Raw genomic sequence first — 18080 nt, 5'->3', positions numbered from 1 at the left:
CTCTCAAAGTCACGACTAAACCAAAACAAACTGTGGCAACTAAAGCAACTAAAGTAAACGGTGCCAATTAAAAGCAACTGTTGAAGCTAACGTAACTATTAACCAAAGCAAACTCTGGACACTTAACTACTAACTACTTACAGGATTTAACTGCAGTAAATATTAATTCAAGTAAGATGTGGTAACTAAGTAACTAGAAACGCAAAGGTCTTTCATTGCAGAAAAAGACAGCGGGTTAGGCAGAGAATAGTTGAGGATAACATGATTTTACTTTGAAAAGCAGAAGAAGGAATTGTGTGATGCTTACGGTGACGTCATGTCGGCAGGATGTTTTAGCCGCATTAGCCCATTAGTCGTGTTTACATTGTTTTATTTACTTTGAAGATGCCGCAGGTAGAAGCGGGGGCGGAGCTTCAGACTCTAATCGAGGTAAAGAGAGACCTAAGCCCCGCCTTCCACACATGAAGTCACAGTTTAAACGTTGGAACAATTTGTTAGCCCCTATTAATGCTTAGCTAGACTAAGATAACTGATGCTAACTCAGTTTGCCACTAACCTAAATGCTAAAAACAAACAAAATCCTCACTAACTCCTTCTCTCCTTGTTTCCTCCTCTCTTCTCTCCTCTCGTCTCCCTGTCTCCTCTCCTTGCCATGTCTCCTCCCCTTGTTTCCTCTCCTCTCAGTGTCGTTACAGGTTTACAGTTGAAACTCTTTCTGATCTTCAGATCGTTCGTTCTGTTTTTTCAGATTTGCGTCTCTATGTGGATTTCTACTGTAAGTACATCACAGTGTAACCACGCACATGAATGTGATTTATTATAGTTAAAATGTTTGTGTGTGTGCTTTATTTTGATTTATTCATGTATTTATTTCTTCCTGCGCCCCTGAAATATGTGTCAGGAAATAAGAGCACAAAATAAAAGCGGGGTTGCTTGTGTCGTCAGGTTTTCCAAACGGAGAGAAGAAGAAGCTGCTGTACCTGTGTGGAACTGTCCCTGTCACATTTGAAGGTCACCATGCCATCATGATCATCAGTAAACACAGCAACAAAGCACATACAAGAACCAGCTAAATTAAAACCAACTCAACCTGTGTAACTAATGAATAATCTATACTCAGTGCTGTCATTGGGTCTCTCTTTGTCCTCTGCCAGTATGACTTTGTGTGCTAATGCTAACTAGCAGTGAGTGTTAGCAGCATTAAAGATGTCAAATCACAGTTGTATGTTAACATAGAAACACATAAATGCTCTGCACAGGAAGTGACTACAACATCCCAGTGTGCATCTGGCTGCACCAGAGCCATCCCGTGACCAGGCCTCGCTGTTACGTCTGTCCCTCTGTCTCTATGGTGATCAACCCTTCCTGTCCCTGTGTGGACGCCAGTGGCAACATCAGACTGGGCGGCCTGAGCAAGTGGACCAAGGTAAGACTGGTTAACTGTTTAGACTTACAGCTTGATGGACAGGTAGAGCCAGATGCTGAGCTGCTTAGTTAACCAACTGGTTTAAGTGCTAAACTGGTTTGTGAACCTGCTGTCAAACCCTGGAACTGCAAACAGAAACATCGACAATGAACACTTCTACTTGTCCCAGATAAATATGAATAAATTCTACCTTTCTATTCTGAGCAGTGTTGTTGTGTTTGTCTTACTAGAGGCAACGATCATCTTATCAATTGTTTATGTTTGTGTGTGTGTGTGTGAAATCATTGGCGAGTGCGGCTGTGATCAGTAAGGTGTCCATATTAGTGTGTGTTAGGTGTTTGATGTTAGATGCCGTTATACAGCATGTAGTTAGTTAGGGTTAGGGTTATGTCTCATACACGTCCCCTTCTCCTTCACTAAGTCGTTGGGGTTAGAGTAAGGGTCCACACTCCTCACTTGTGTCCTAAAGTTCAGACTTCCCTCAGTCTGCATGATGGATGATAGGATAGGACATTTATTTATCTTATTAAATATGTTTTTCTCTTCCTGTCAGGACGTCTCGAGTCTGTCTCTGCTGGTCTCTGAGATGAGGCAGGCCTTCCAGAAAGAGGCACCCCTTTATGCCACGCCCTCCGTCTCAGCCACACACACTCCTGCAGGCATTTCAGGTGTGCAGGTGTTGGAACGAGCCAGACCATCTGCAACAAGTCAAAGGTCAATGGGATGTTTTTTTTCCAGTATATTAGCATTATGATTCATTAAAAAAGGTTTGTCAGGAATGATCAGCATGAAACCAATCAAAACACCAACATTTATAGTAATATTAATATTATATTTCCCCTCCTCCCTTAGCCCCTCCACCTCTGGGCAGAGCGGACGCCTTTCTCTGACCTCCCCTCAGACTGGACTGACAGGTGAGGCTGTTTCCTGCTTCCTGTTTGTTTGGCTAATGGTGATAATTGATGGATGGACTGGATGGATGATGGTAATAATAATTTGTTTTGCACCTTTCACACAATGATCATCAATCCATAAAATTGTAAAATAAAAGGAAGTTGTTTCTTGAATATCCTCTGTTTGTTCCATGGCACAGAAAGAGTTGTAAAAAGCTGCAACTACAATTTTATTTTGACTCCGACTTGAAAATCAAAGGATCTTAGTGATGAAGGCTAATAAGGTGTGTCTGTCTAAGGATTACATTACATTACATTACATGTAATGTAATGTAATGTCTAAGGATGTCTTCAGGATGAGAGGTCAGCAGCCTTCAGTCAAAATCACACACTTAATTAAGCCTTCTGATGAAGGAAACAGTCTATTATTAACATGACTAAGACGTGACGACTCTGCAGCTTTGTATGATTATTTGGTCATTCCATTACAATAATTCCATGTTTTGATGATCCTATTCTTAAAAGTACATTTGCTCTGCTCTGCTTCTGGTCGCGCTCCTTGTCTCAGACTGATAATGTTCGCTTTAATAACAAATAGATGATGGATGTTTGTGTATGAAACTGAACACTATAGGCTCTGACTGGCCTCAGTCAAACTGCAGAGATCTGTGGAGACTTGTTGCAGACACTAGATGGCGGCATTGTCCAGAATTCTCTCTCCATTTCAGTCCTGTAAATTATAAAGCTGACCAGCTCACCCTCCTGTGTTCCAGCCAGCCAATGGGAACAGGCCAATGAGGGGAAGGTGCGGAGGTCGTATACCGAGGAGCTGTTGGAGATCGACTTTAGTGCTGCTGCTCCTCCTTCATCATCCTCTTCATCATCCAACAACAGCAACGCTTTTATGAGCTCCTCCCCCAGAGGTCAGCAGCACAGTCATGTATGGTTAGGCTCAGTTGAGCTTTGTTAGGCTCAGTCTGTACTGGCCTGTAAGCCTCCCCCCTTTTTCATGCCACTAACTGTTGACATGAAACAGTTTGTTCAGGACTCATAGAAACACTCTGATTGGTTTGGAGTCCCTTCGTTTGAGTTAAAGGGGTTAAACCATTACATTGGGTATTGATTGTTAAGTTGTTAACCCTTCTGTATGACCTTGTCTGGACACTGTGCGGCTAACACACTTTGTCCTGGTCTTTGTTGTCCTGGCGTTTCCTGCTCCAGAGACCCTCAGCAGGATGATGGGGACTCTAAGCCTGGATGCAGAGGTCAGCAGAGGTCAGCAGAGTGAGTCCCAGTGGTTATATTTCTCTTCCTGCACAGCTCAGCCAATCACAACCAGAAATCAGAAATGTCCCACTGAAATGGAAAGCAAACACTTCAACATGGTGGGCTCAGCCTGCTTATCAGCCTAAACACAGTCAGGATCGTTTCTGAAAGGAAATCTCATCAGGGCCATGTGGGACAAACAAGTTAAGACATAAATTACTTTATAATTTGTAGACATTTAGCAAAGGATTCATGAATTTGAATCAGTTTGGGAACAGGTAACAGCATTTACACCCAGCCGGGAGTGATGTAGAACCCTAGCTTAAACAGCACCCTCTGCTGGTGTGGTTCTTGTTCCAGGTTCAGAACCAGGACCTGGACAGTTTCAGGGCCAGAGAACTGTTCCACAACCAGCAACAGGCCAGGACTGGAGTGCGGTGAGACAGATTTCTGCCGGTCCGGTCGGTCCAAATCTTCCGAAGGCAGTTTTTCTGTTCATTGTTTACTTGTTAAGCGGTTTTTACTCTAAACTCACTAACCCTAACTAAATTAACACATTATTTATCATTTGTTTTTTCTGTCATCCTCATTCAGTGAGTTGTGATCTAATAAACCAGAGAGCTTTTTCAGCCCTGGGCTTACATGTGGCCCCTCATTAGTTTAGGATATATGAATGTAAATCAATAATCAATACGAGGTATGGAGCTCTGAAGATACATTCAAAGTGTTTATGATTAAGTGAATCAGCTTGAGCTCACCAACCGCTGCTCAAGGGTTCTGGGTCCTTGTAACCTGTTGTCTCCATATCTGTCAGGTCACAGCTCATCTTCCTTTGGAGAAGGCAGCCATGTTCCTGCAGCTGCTGGGCCTGGAGCAGAACTTCAACACTGCCGATGTGTTAGAAGCCGTCCAGCTTAACAGGGATTTCCCATCAGCCCTAAAGTTCCTGAGCCACAGCTGCCCTATATGTCAGGAGCAAGTGTCCTTCAGTAAGGTCAGTCTGTGTCAGCAGGTCTTCCTCAGACAGGTCAGGACCCTCACACCAATGTGTGTACGATGTTCAGTGAGATGTTGGTTCTACTTACCAGGTCTCAGACTCTCTGCTTCCGTCTCTTCATCTTCCTCAGATCATCACGATGACTCACTGCTCCTGTTGTCTGTGTGTGAGTTGTTTCAAATCGTTCTTCATGTTAGCCATATTGGAGAGGAGCGTGGATCAGCTGGTGTGTCCACAGTGTGGACGGCCAGAGGTTAGAGGTCAGGGAGGCATGGAGGAGGCCATGGACTACTTCAACCTGCTGGACACACAGGTCAGAGGTCACCAGGGGATCAGGGGGTTCATTGGTTTGTTCAAATGAGAAATCAGTGTTTTTTCCTCTCAAGTAAAGAGAAGTTGAGGCATTTCCATGTTTACTGGTTTGTTTAAAAACAGATCCGACACTTCCTGTCGCCTCAGATCCACGAGCTCTTTCAGAGGAAACTCAGAGACAGAGCGCTGCAGGAAATGAAAAACTTCTGCTGGTGTGCTCACGTAAGTCCAATGAGCAATGCAAACGTTTACACGTATGTAGAGGAGCAGCCGTGTCCCTCTGCGTCTCCGCTCTGATGCTGGTGATCAGGAGCTGTGTGTCACAAACAGAATGCTGCCGTTTCATGTTCACTTCCTGCTGGTGTTAGACTTACTAACTCTGACCGACTCACCACACCCCCAAAGCCTCATTTCTTTGGTATTTCATACATTTTTTGTATGACCTTTTTAGGAAATAATTGTATGAATTCCCTGATGTTCTGGTGTGGAGTCGTCCTGCCAGAGCACATCAGATTTGTGTGTGTGTTTGTGTGTGTGTGTGGCAGTGTTCCTTCGGCTTGCTCCATGAGGACGACACCTTGAGGATGGACTGTCCCAGCTGTAAGAAGAGCTCTTGCTCTCAGTGCAGATCAGCTGTGAGACACATTTACATCATTACAACAACAGACACAGCAAAAACACACAAACAAATGAAGACGAACGTGTGTGTGTGTGTGTGTGTGTGTGTGTGTGTGTGTGTGTGTGTGTGTGTGTGTGTGTGTGTGTGTGTGTGTGTGTCTTCCTTCCTGCAGTGGTCTCCTCAGCACCAAGGTGTTTCCTGTCAGCAGTTCAGAGCCTGGAAGCAGAAGAACCAGCCAGAGCAGAACAGCCTGCTGAGCTACAACAGCATAGGTAAGAAGAGTACTACAGACCACTACAGACCACCACAGAGTACTACAGACCACCACAGAGTACTACAGACCACTACAGAGTACTACAGACCACCACAGAGTACTACAGACCACCACAGAGTACTACAGACCACTACAGAGTACTACAGACCACTACAGACCACCACAGAGTACTACAGACCACTACAGAGTACTACAGACCACTACAGACCACCACAGAGTACTACAGACCACTACAGAGTACTACAGAGTACTACAGACCACTACAGAGTACAGAGTACTACAGACCACCACAGGCCTATGGATCACTACATACAGGTCAGACAGGTGTGAGGGACTAAAGGTGAATGTAAAGATTATTCTATCAAGTTAATTTTCAGAGCAAAGAGCATCAGGTGAACATTCAGAGACTCCATGAAGGATCCTGATGCCTTCATCAGGATGATGTGCTGTTAGATGCTAACACTAGCAGCTACATCCACCCCAGTCTGGAATGTTCGGAAAACCATTAGAGAAGATAAAGCAGACGGACGCAGAGCCGTCCAGGCCTCAACTGGTGATGAAGAGGAGAGCGAGGCTGAACAGAGCATCAGAATGTTGAGGCCAAAGAGGAGCAGCTCACACACATCACATCACATCACTACACACACGCTGTGTTGTCTTTGTTGTGTGATTGGTTTGTTCTCGTGGTCGTGTTTTCTCAGAGTGTCCTCGCTGTCACTTCATCTTCATCCTGTCTAACGGCGGCTGCCTGCACTTCACCTGCAGCCAATGTGAGCAAGAGTTCTGTGGAGGCTGCAGCCAGAGCTTCACTCAGGGCTCTGTGAGTTTCTAGAGCTGCACAAAACAAACCAGCTCCCTGTGGGGAAATCGATGTTACAGCGGTCCACTAGGGTCTCGTGAGGGGCCGAGCCAGTCGATTAGATGTGGGTTTCTCCAGACCTCCAGCAGGGGGCGTCTCGGTGATTGAAGGTGTTTGTCTTTGTCCTCAGGCATGTGGTTTCTCTATGGACTGTGAGACCAAAGGTCTCCATGCTCACCACCCCAGAGACTGTCTGTACTACCTGAGGGACTGGAGCGTGAGCCGCCTGCAGCTGCTGCTCCAGGTGACGACTGATCAGGTCGGCATATTTACACTAAAGAGTCAAATTGATTAATAACAGGAATGTGAAACATTTATTTCAGCGCTACCGAGTGTCTCCATCCTGGTTGGGAACGGCCAACAGGAGCTCCGGCGGTCTGGAAGGTACCCTTTAATATTGATCAGCTGATGGTTTTGATCTCCCAGTTTGATTAATGTGTCGATGTTCCAGGAGTGTGTTCAGTTTTGGAGCTGAGAGATGTTTGCAGCAGAAGGGAGGAGCCCTGTGGACGACCTGCTCCAGCCCAGTACAGAGGATACTGCCAGTAAGCCCCATGCCTGATCTGATCTGCTGCTCCTAGATTGATGGTGGTTCTGGGGTCTGAGCTCAGACTGTATGTTCTGGATGGTCTCGTCATGTGATAAAGCCTCCACCCCCTGTGACAGGTTGCACTATAAGGAGCATTTGGTGGAGCTGATCAACCGTTGCTGTGCCGACCCTGCTGTCCTGTTTAGCCCAGCAGAGATAATGGCAGAGCTGCGGCGCTGGCGTGTCACCGTGCCCACCAGGAAACCAGAGGAACCAGAGCCCCTGTATGCACGCCGCCTCCAGCTGGTCAGTCACTACAAATATTTTTATATTAAGTCACATAAGGAGCTCAGTCCATAGGGGACTCAGCTGGGAACCGGAGGGTCGCCGGCTTGAGTCCCCTTGTGGACCAAGAAAGTTGACTGGCAGCTGGAAAGTTGCCAGTTTGCCTCCAGGGCACTGCCGAGGTGCACGAGAGCAAGGCACCGAACCCCCAACTGCTTCAGGGGTGCCGAAGAATGGCTGTCCTGCACCCCTCTGTTTGTGTGTGTGATGACAACTTTCAAGTTACGTGTGATAAACAGTCTGAATTGCATGTGACCTGACTTAAATAAAGTCTTATCTTATGAATTGATTAATAATCTTCTTGTTTTCCAATCAAAGCACAGAAGTGATGTTTGTTTCTGTCTCAGACTCTGGCTAACAGCGCCCCACTCAGGAAGGAGCTACTCTCTTCCGTCAAAATAAAGGATGACCTTTGCCCTCCGATCTCTGGCGTGACCACCATTCCTGGAGCTACGCCCCCCCGCTTGCTGCTGTGACTGAGCCCCGTCTCCAGTGCGCCAGCCAATCAGGCGAGGGAATGCTCACTCACTTTGAGAGCGAAGAATGGTGGAAAGAAATGAGAAAATTACAAGGAGGTAAAATTTTGAATCTTTCAGGGACAAAAACCTCAAACATGCAGGGCGTCACTCCCTGACCACGCCCACACAAGTGATGTCACACAGCTAACTTCAAAAACACTCCTGAGGTCACGTTTCACATGGCTTTTATTCCGAAAGGTCAGCAGTGGACTAATTTAACCGTTGGCTCTGAACGTTCCAGCACATCGCTGCCAACTAGAGGACAAACTGAAGACTTGTTTTTTACCTGTTGCTGCCCGTAGGACGCTGACAGACAGACTCCACCTGCATTCCAACAAGAGGACGGACAGCCCAGAAGTCTTCATACTGTATGAAAGAATCACAGGAGGTGAAAAAAACCCAAACAGTGAACAGTTAAGGTTCTGTTACCTGAACTTATTTGTAGAGAACCAAGAAAGAAGTACAACATTGTGTTGTCATGAGATACAGACTGGCCAATCACATCCTTCTTTTTGGAATACTAATGACCCTGGAACACTCCAGCAGAAACACGGAGAGGCCACCTGTGATGACATCATCTCTGCCATGATGTGGCCATTTCATGCGTTTGGTAAAAGCGACAATGTGTTTGTGCAGCGTGTCGTCGAAATGAAGCTGCACGTTTTGTCCCGAGCAGATGGGAGCTGATGATGTCATCTGGGATTTTCTGAAGATTTGGATTATTTCAGATCAATCTGCCTGAACAGTAAAAGTATGAAGAAAGAAAAAGAGCAAAAGATGGTTTGAAGTTAGATTAAAGATTTTCTCCTGTAGCTTTGAGGGTAATGAAGCTGAAGACATTGAAATTGATCAACAAAATAGGGCCGGTAACATGTATGAAATCTAAGGAATAATCTGAGAAAATGTCCATCACATGTTAATATTCTCCACCTGAACACCGTCGAAATCACGTCAGAAGATCAAAACTTATCAATCGTAGCATTAACACACGGTGGAATTAATGGAGGAAACTGAGGGGAAATAACAAAGAATAACGATGAAGATGATTAAAGACACAACAATGTCAAGCCATTGTGATTGCTCAGTGCTCTCTGCCTTCATCACTAGATGGCCGTGTGACAGCAGCTAAAGTAAATAAGGTTTGAATCAGCTGCTGTGTTTTCCACCTGCTTTGTGCAAACGCTCTGATCGGCTGATCGACGCTCCACTCAACACTCCGGAAAATCGCAGGGGGGCAGCAACACGAGCACTGAGCTCCAAGTGAAGAGGAGAAGAAGAAGAAGAAGAAGAAGAAGAACGGAAGCGGTCGTGATAAATCATATCTGAGGTAAGTTTGACTTTATAAAACGTAACTGATGAGCGATGGAACCTTCTAGAGTCTAGACTCGAAACGGTCTGAACCCAGTGTTGGCATCAAGTGGCATAAATGGGAATTGCAGCATTTGGTTTTCCGTCTCCCGGTTTCATAGACAGAAACCATCGATTCATCTTCTGTTTGGTTCTTCGTGTTTATTGGGTTTTATTTGATTGGTCTCGTATCGAACACGTGACTAAATAGCAGCGGGTGGTTTATTTACTTTAAACTGTTTTGTTCTGACGGCGTCATCAACATGTTCCACTGTAACTCTACACATCGATAAATCAAACTCTTTCAGCAGGTTTTCATTCAAAAAATGAAAACCTTAAGTCCAAACTTGGAGCTGCAGCATCACTGGGAGCTGACAACCCCAGAATCAATGAAATCATCCTTTTCTGACATCATCCTTCAGTTCTTGGTTATGCTCAGCAAGCTTCAAAAGTTATTTAATCATTCCAGTAAGAGTTGAAGCTCCGCACAGGAAACAGAACAGCTGATGCTCCCAGGCTTTACCACGGGGTAAAGGTCATGACCCCAGGCAGTGCCGGCCATGCAAGGGACCAAATGCTACAACAACAAAGACACAAACAAGGAACTTGACATTTCCCAAACACCCAACAAATACACACAAACTTAAGTTTAAACAAAGAAGCCCATAGCGTGTAAAGGTCAGTATGAGAGAGACAGAGAGAGAGAGACAGAGAGAGAGAGACAGATACCTTCATTTATCCAGAAGAAAATTGTTGTTCAACAGTTGCAGTACGAGTAGAAGATTGAGAGATCAATTCACCTCAAGTGCAAAAAGAATCCATAAGAGTAGATAGGATAAGTGTACAAAAGACAGAGTATGGAGGAGTGGAAGATTTAAGATTAAGATTCTTTATTGTCATGTTACATGCAATTGCACCCCCTCTTACACATCACACACACAAACACATGCTTAGGGAGGGGGGGGGGCAGGGCAGCCATACTATGGCGCCCCTGGAGCATTTGGGGGTTCGGTGCCTTGCTCACGGGCACCTCGGCAGTGCCCTGGAGGCAAACTGGCAACTCACCAGAGTTGTGATGTGTGTATTGTGTAAAAGTGTAAAAAGCTAAATCACACAAACCTGCTGTGGATCTCTGAGAGACGTCAACTGGTGGAGGTGAGACAGGTGCAGCACATGAACACAAATGAGCAGCCCGCAACCAGAGGGGGAGGGGCCTAACATCAGCGCTCTACAGACAACCAGACAGAGGGGAGGGGCCTAACATCAGCACTCTACAGACAAGCAGAGGGGGAGGGGCCTAACATCAGCTTCCCTGTGATAAATGTGCTGCATGGAGGATCAGAGAGTCGGTGGCTCACACATGATGTCTCTCTGCTCAGAGCGTGTGTGAGCTTCATTACGTTCCACAGCAACACAAGTTAAAGGCTTACAGTCTAAGTTCACATAACATGAATAAAAACAGAAACAAAGAAAGTGATCATGTGACCTGTATGTTTTCTTTCCATGTAAGGTCATTAAGATCCTTTTCCTCCATCATGGCCGACAGCTGGCAGGATGCCATGGAGCACGCAGTGAATGTGGCTCGGAGGGCGGCGGCGGTGAGAAGAGTGTGTGTGTGTGTGTGTGTGTGTGTGTGGTTGGTGACAGGGAAATCAGATATACATCTGATGATGTAATTGATGAGGTTGTGTATTGATCAGCTTGTGCGGGAGGCTCTGCGGGAAGACAGGAAGGTGATGATGAAGAGTTCTGCGGTCGACTTGGTGACACAAACTGATCAGATGGTGGAGCAGCTCATCATCCAATCAGTGAAGGAGAAATTCCCAACACACAGGTATGAAGCTCCGCCTGTGTGTGGTTGCACAAACTTTGTTGTTGTTAGTTTTTTCACCAAAAGGTTTAAATCATTAACATGTAACCATGGTGATACTTGCCTGTGTCTCAGGTTCATAGGGGAGGAGTCTGTGGCCGCAGGCGAGCCGTGCGTGCTGAGCGACAGCCCCACTTGGATCATCGACCCCATCGACGGGACAACTAACTTTGTGCATAAGTAAACAACAGATGGATTATCATAATCGATGATTATCAATCGTCTCATTCTGGACGTGATGGAGTCGTGTGTCAGTCAGAACCTCTGATGTCTCCATGACAACCCAAACATGACGGTCAACAGTCGCACTGTTTGTCTAATGAATAATAAGAGATATGACATCACAGCTAATAAGATATTGATTGTTGATTGATTGAGCAGGTCGTGTTCATAAACAAACTGCTTTGATCTAAATCCTTCATGGACATGAATCAAAAACTAAATTTGGTTTGCAAAGAAACATGGAAAATGGAAGGGAAGATAAACAGAACAGAAATCACCATGACAACCATGATGACGATGATGATCTGTTCTCTTCCTCAGGTTTCCATTTGTTGCTGTTTCCATTGGTTTTTATGTCAACAAGCAGGTTAGTGAGACACTCTGTCTGTCTGTCTGTCTGTCTGTCTCTCTCTCTCTCTCAATCTCTCTCTCTCCCTCAGGTGGAGTTCGCTGTTGTTTACAGTTGTCTTGACGATAAGATGTTTACAGCCAGAAGAGGAAGAGGAGCGTTCTGTAATGGAGAGGTGCTTCGGGTTTCTGATCAGGAAGGTCAACAATCAATAATCAATAACATTTAAATCCTGTGTACCTGTGCATCACACATCACCATGACGACAGCTGTTAGCACTAAATGATGTTTGTCATGTGTCCTGGTAGATATCAGACAGTCTATGATCGCCACCGAGTTTGGATCCAACAGAGACGCTGAGGTGGTAGAGAGAATCTTCTCCAGCATGAGGAAGATCCTCTGCATCCCTGTGCACGGGTACAGACTCGCAGTACTACTGTGTACAGACTCACAATACTACTGTGTATAGACTCACAGTACTACTGTGTACAGACTCACAATACTACTGTGTATAGACTCACAATACTACTGTGTATAGACTCACAGTACTACTGTGTACAGACTCACAATACTACTGTGTATAGACTCACAGTACTACTGTGTACAGACTCGCAGTACTACTGTGTACAGACTCACAATACTACTGTGTACAGACTCACAATACTACTGTGTACAGACTCACAATACTTCTGTGTACAGACTCACAATACTACTGTGTACAGACTCGCAGTACTACTGTGTACAGACTCACAATACTACCTACTGTGTACAGACTCACAATACTACTGTGTACAGACTCACAATACTACTGTGTACAGACTCGCAGTACTACTGTGTACAGACTCACAATACTACTGTGTACAGACTCGCAGTACTACTGTGTACAGACTCACAATACTACCTACTGTGTACAGACTCACAATACTACTGTTACTGTGTGCATTGCAAGCACTGCTCTCTGTACTGCTGAGCAGCAATAAGCAGTAGATGGATGTCGTTTGTGTTGGTTTGTTCGTCTCTAACTGCCTGTTTAGGTTTCCAGTTATTTATTTCTTACTTATTTCATTTCGTTTTTGAAAATCAAGTATTTCCATAAAAATATCCAAATGTTTTTTTTGTTCTCACCAGACTCTAAATCCCTGAAGGTTTGTAATCAGTCAGTGGCTTAAAGCGATTTAATTTAACTTCATTTCAGTTTCCATATAAAATAAAGTGAGAATAACACAAGAAATATTATGCACAATATAAATGTTTATTTTTGTTGCTAGGATACGCGGCGCAGGGAGTGCAGCCATCAACATGTGTCTGGTGGCCTGCGGTTGCGTGGAGGCGTATTACGAGATCGGGATGCACGTTTGGGACGTGGCTGCCGCGGCGCTCATCGTCTCTGAGGCCGGCGGCGTGCTGATGGACGTGGACGGTGAGAGACACGAGTCCATCCCGTCACAGTTCAGACTGAAAATGAAGCTTCATATTCAGCATCTTGTCAAGGATGATGGCGTTGTTCTGGACATGAAGGCATCAGATTCTATCAGATGTAAAGCAGCAGCTCATCCCTGCTCGTACAGATGCATCGCTTCTGTTTTATCTATAAAGATGATTTAGGTTTGCTTCCTATATTTGAACTCAAGATATACTGCAAAGTTTATGGCCCGACTGTGGGCTTTGATCTTGCTGTCTGTTCCTGATGTTTGTACAGATGTGCGACCTGTGGTGTGTTCAGGTTCAGACTCACTGACGTGTGACCGCTGGTTGTGTTCAGGTTCAGACTTCGACTTGATGTCCAGGCGAGTTGTTGCTGCCAACTGTAGAAGCATCGCCGAGAGGATCGTGAGAGAGATCGATGTCTACTCTCCGATCAGAGACGATGCCCCGCCCCCACCGGCAGATGAGGCTCTGCCCCCAGAGCACAAACACTGAACAACCTAAACGCCACATTTGTTTGTTTTTCTGAGCTTTACTTTGAAAATGAAAATGAAAAATCTTCATCTTCATCATTAAAATGTTTATCAAAACCTCATTCATCCAATGATTGATGATCCAAAATGATTATGATAAATGAATCAGTGTCATGCTGATCTATCAAGAGTGGTTGATGGATCACTGATCAACTCTGACAACAGGAACTTTGACTCAACAGTTTCATTTATTGATTAAGGCTCATGTGACAACTGCTGACGTCAGCGTTCTGTTTTTGTGCTCCACGGCACAAAGTTCTAATTCTTCTACCATGAAGAGCTTCTTAGTGAAACAACTTTACTGATGAAGAAACAAGCAAATTCACAATGATCAAACATTTTCTAAGACGCCTGTTTCTCTGCTCATTCTGTGGTTTATGTGATGAATGATCGAGCACACACACACGCTGTGCTGTAATGAGTGTTTGTGTCTACTGGTGGCGCTGTGGGCAGACGAAGAGTCTGAACCACAAACCCTAACAGATGTTTTTGTTGTGATGAAGAAATATAACAAAGTTCATCATTAAAATATAAGAGAGTGAAACCTGAGAGTTAAATAACAAACAGTAACATGATGTCGTGTTTTTAAGTGAAAATGCAGAAAACAGGAACGTTTCAAACTTACAATCCAACTTTCACACCTGATACTCCATATACACACTCGGATGGATCCTCATTGTCACGGCAACAGGGAAACGCCTGAACAACCTGAGAGATTCGTTTGGCCACAGTGGAGGAGCTCGCCGCGATGACCCTCCTGGACATCACATCAAACTCTGAGCCTGAGGAGAACCATCGAGGACTGGAAGCTTAGGGACAAAAACCTCAAACTTTAACCCTCAACTTCACACTTGAGGCAAAAAATGTAAGAAGAAATTCAAAGTACAGTAAAGATGAAGAACATCATAATGCTGTATGACACCAACAAAGAAGAAATGAAAACCAGACTAACCAAAATTACACAACAAATTACAACATAAAACCTGACAAAAACATCAGAGATTAAATCACAATTGCAATAAAATCTGCAGTTGAATTTCTCTGTTTTATTTTGCAGATTTTAATTGAATCTCTTGAGTTTTGCTGAATATTATCTGTACATAATATTCTGTATAAACTTAATGAGTGAAATATGACATCACACAGCTACAGACCGTCGGTATCCATGACGACACCTCCCGCCTCCTGGATGATGATGGAGGAGGCGGCGATGTCCCAGCAGTGCAGACCGATGTGGTAGTAGGCGTCGGCGCCGCCCGTCGCCACCTGACACATGTCCACCGCTGCTGTGCCCATTGCACGAATCCTTCAACAAGAACAAACACGTTCCACTTGTGAACTTCATCATCATCATTATTGCTGATCGCTTCATATGTGTGCTCTGTCTGAGGACCAATCAGAGTCCTGGTCTACCCCCTAAAGCATCATCATCAGTCACTGCCCACACGTCGTCTCGTTCTGCTCCGATCTCCGTCACCACCAGACACCTGCTGATATCTGATTGGATGAAACATCAGGGTCAGAACCGATCCGGTCCAACACCTAACTCACACAGAATCATCACCTTGCTGTCCAGAGGCAAGAAGCTTCTCTCCATTTAGAAACGCTCCTCTTCCTCTCTGAGCGTAGAACAATTTGTCTTCCACACAACTGAACACAACACCGAACTCCGTCTGACAACAGAAAGATCCAACAACAACCATAACCATGACAACACAAAGACTGGTGACTGACTGACTGGTGACTGACTGACTGACTGATTTGCTAGCTGGCTGACTGACTTGCTAGCTGGTGTTGTGCCTGACTGGTTTTACCTGCTTGTTGACCATGAAGCCGTTGGAAATGGCCACAAAGGGAAACCTGTTAGAAGAGTCACAAGAAAATGTGACTTGACTTTGTTTGCATCCTTTCATTCTTCTTCTGCAACTTTATTATTGTTTGTTGTGGTGAATTCTGTGCACATAGTTGTTTAACAGAGAAACATTTTGGTATGAATGTGTTTTATGGGCCTAGACCTGCTGAGGAAAGACGTCAAACTTTGGCACCTGATATTTTAATATCAGGTTTTCCGGCTTCTATTCAAATTCTTCAGCGGCAGTTTTTGAGTCTATTTAGAATTTGTTATATTTTCACTTTGGAATAATTATCTTGTCTTTCACTTCACAAACAGGTCTGAACTGGTCTCCCTTTGATAGTCTCTGTTGGTCTTTGATAGTCTCTGTTGGTCTTTGATAGTCTATGTTGGTCTTTGATAGTCTATGTTGGTCTTTGATAGTCTATGTTGGTCTTTGATAGTCTCTGTTGGTCTTTGATAGTCTCTGTTGGTTTTTGATAGTCTCTGTTGGTCTTTGATAGTCTATGCTGGTCTTTGATAGTCTACGAGCCTCTGACCTATGGACAAAGTTGGTGGTTCCATCGATGGGGTCGATGATCCAGGTCGGGCAGTCTGTCAACTCCAGACTCTCACCAGCTGCCACAGTCTTCACCAATGAACCTGGACGTCACAGGTCAAAGGTCAGGCAAATACACTGAAACTATAAATCTGAGGTGAAAGTTCATGGTAACCACATCATACTGCTGCTGATTTCCTGTGTCTGACCTGTGATGGGGGTATGGTGCTGATCAGGATCTTCTCCAATCTCTGGTCGGTTTCAGTCACCAGATCAGCAGGAGAACTTTTCAGTTTGACGTCTTTGTGCTGCTGGAAGGCAGAAATGACAATCTGACAGGAAAACAAAGTTTATTCATTTAAGTCGATACAAACTTCATCCATTCCATCATTCAAGGCATTTTCCTGACAAACTGAAAATAAAGTAAAAATAATGAAGCAATTTGTCTTCAATTTTCACATTTTTCAAACCTCTCTTAACCGTTTGTTACCTCAGAAGCTTGTTTAGTGACAAAGATGCCAAAGTTCAGACATTCTGTCCAGTCAGACATGACGAGCGAGAGCAGAGTGAGACCTCCTGCCTAAAGAAAAGGATACAGAAGAAGCCGCCAAACAGTTTATCACCTTGAAACCTGTCTTCATAAAACAAGAGAGTACACAGTGTCGGACTGAATTCAGACCTCCAGTTCATCTGCTTCATTATGTTTCACTGAGCTTTGTGTTCCCATGGTAACAAACTCTTTTGTGATTTACACCTCAGGTTTCTTCTCAGGAGAACATGGAGCCTCAGCAGCATGTTTGCTTTATTTGCTGTTGTCACGTTGGATTACGTCACGATTGTTAATGTTGATACTTCAATATGAGCATCGAAGCAGACAGACGAGCCTGACGGAGGCAAACACCACATCAGCTGAGCTTGGTTGGATATTGATCATATTCATTGGACTTCAGCTTCAAAACTTATATTTGCTGCTGGGACCGGCGGGTCCAGACGCTCTAGGACCCGAGTGTGACCGCTGTGTTCACAGACGCCTGAATGACGTGATGAAGAGGAGAAACGCTCCAAACCAGCAGGTCACCAAAGCAAACAAGATTACAACTGATACAGAACGCTACTAAATCTATTTGATCTTTGGCTCTTAGAGGAACAAAGAGGAAACTAAAATGAAAAAAAAGGAAAGAACGTTAGTGGAAAATTAGTGGAAGGAATGAAAGAAACGTGGAATAAGAATGAAACAGAGCACACAGGATGAAGATGAGAGGGAAGATGGAGTGAGAGAGGAAGGAAATACAGACACAGAAGGAAACTGATCAATCAATCAATCATTCAAAAATAGAAAAACTTTCTTACCAACAACCAGCGAAGGAACGAATGAACTGGAAGCTTCCCCCTATTTAAAGAAAAGAAACAGCCAATCACAGCTCACCTCCTTCCTCCCACATCACCATCCAGACACACTCCACTTTTGTGCAGAACCTCAAACCCAAGATCAGGTCGGTGGTCATCAGGTCAGAAGGAAGAATGATCAGTTAACAGAGAGTTCACTGTGGCATCAGCCAGGACTACATTTACTCACCGGGTGTGTTCAGTGTGTGTGTGTGTGTGTGTGTGTGTGCTTTTGTAGAAACAATCAGCACAAACGTGTGAAATGAACAAAGGTTCTGCAATGAGGTCAGACAGAGACACAGTGTACACACACACACACACACACACAGGTCAGCAGCTCCATCTACTCACCGTGTGTGTGTGTGTGTGTACAGGATGTGTCTGTCACACACTGTACTGACACAGACTACACACACACTGTTATATCTGTTATATGTTATATATGTTAATGGGGTCAGGGTTTGTTATCTTATCTTATCTTTCTTCATTGTGTTCAGATCTTCATCCTCCTCCTCTTCAT

General features: G+C 44.6%; 2 protein-coding genes and 1 pseudogene across 5 annotated transcripts; 2 read left to right on the top strand and 1 right to left on the bottom strand.

Moving 5' to 3' along the window:
• Positions 1–290: 290 nt before the first annotated feature.
• On the top strand, positions 291–8109 carry LOC143013949 (E3 ubiquitin-protein ligase RNF31). Of its 4 annotated transcripts, none has more exons than XM_076167683.1 (20): positions 293–429; positions 685–775; positions 946–1011; positions 1260–1426; positions 1980–2140; positions 2279–2340; positions 3093–3242; positions 3541–3594; positions 3946–4022; positions 4400–4579; positions 4713–4895; positions 5018–5116; positions 5440–5529; positions 5686–5785; positions 6489–6607; positions 6777–6890; positions 6970–7030; positions 7098–7191; positions 7313–7481; positions 7868–8109. In XM_076167683.1, exons 1-20 carry the CDS (start codon positions 385–387, stop codon positions 7994–7996), a joined length of 2211 nt encoding a protein of 736 aa, XP_076023798.1. In that variant the 5' UTR covers positions 293–384; the 3' UTR covers positions 7997–8109. The 4 variants fall into 4 exon arrangements, 3 of the variants coding, with proteins under 3 accessions (XP_076023798.1, XP_076023797.1, XP_076023799.1); XM_076167682.1 differs by having other exon boundaries at positions 3541–3603; XM_076167684.1 differs by having other exon boundaries at positions 332–429; positions 749–775; positions 3541–3603.
• Positions 8110–9244: 1135 nt separating this feature from the next.
• On the top strand, positions 9245–13887 carry impa1 (inositol monophosphatase 1). Its single transcript, XM_076167686.1, has 9 exons — positions 9245–9365; positions 10896–10983; positions 11086–11219; positions 11331–11435; positions 11799–11844; positions 11918–12026; positions 12135–12243; positions 13095–13246; positions 13589–13887. Exons 2-9 carry the CDS (start codon positions 10921–10923, stop codon positions 13744–13746), a joined length of 876 nt encoding a protein of 291 aa, XP_076023801.1. The 5' UTR covers positions 9245–9365; positions 10896–10920; the 3' UTR covers positions 13747–13887.
• On the bottom strand, positions 13772–17880 carry LOC143013951 (inositol monophosphatase 1-like; annotated as a pseudogene).
• Positions 17881–18080: the final 200 nt, after the last annotated feature.

Source organism: Genypterus blacodes, unplaced genomic scaffold (genome assembly GCF_046128005.1).
Source record: "Genypterus blacodes isolate CSIRO-AG114 ecotype Tasmania unplaced genomic scaffold, CSIRO-AGI_Gbla_v1 ptg000170l_1, whole genome shotgun sequence".
Classification (NCBI taxonomy): domain Eukaryota; kingdom Metazoa; phylum Chordata; class Actinopteri; order Ophidiiformes; family Ophidiidae; genus Genypterus; species Genypterus blacodes.
The sequence above is the reverse complement of the archived record's forward strand: the minus strand, read 5'-3'. Positions and strand labels throughout refer to the sequence as shown.

Coding starts and splice junctions, on each gene's coding strand:
- LOC143013949 (XM_076167682.1), top strand. CDS start 385: ATGCCGCAGGTAGAAGCGGGGGCGGAGCTTCAGACTCTAATCGAG. Junction 5,117..5,439: donor ACTTCTGCTGGTGTGCTCAC/GTAAGTCCAATG, acceptor TGTGTGTGGCAG/TGTTCCTTCGGCTTGCTCCA. Junction 6,608..6,776: donor AGAGCTTCACTCAGGGCTCT/GTGAGTTTCTAG, acceptor CTTTGTCCTCAG/GCATGTGGTTTCTCTATGGA.
- impa1 (XM_076167686.1), top strand. CDS start 10,921: ATGGCCGACAGCTGGCAGGATGCCATGGAGCACGCAGTGAATGTGGCT. Junction 12,027..12,134: donor TCGGGTTTCTGATCAGGAAG/GTCAACAATCAA, acceptor GTGTCCTGGTAG/ATATCAGACAGTCTATGATC. Junction 13,247..13,588: donor CGTGCTGATGGACGTGGACG/GTGAGAGACACG, acceptor GGTTGTGTTCAG/GTTCAGACTTCGACTTGATG.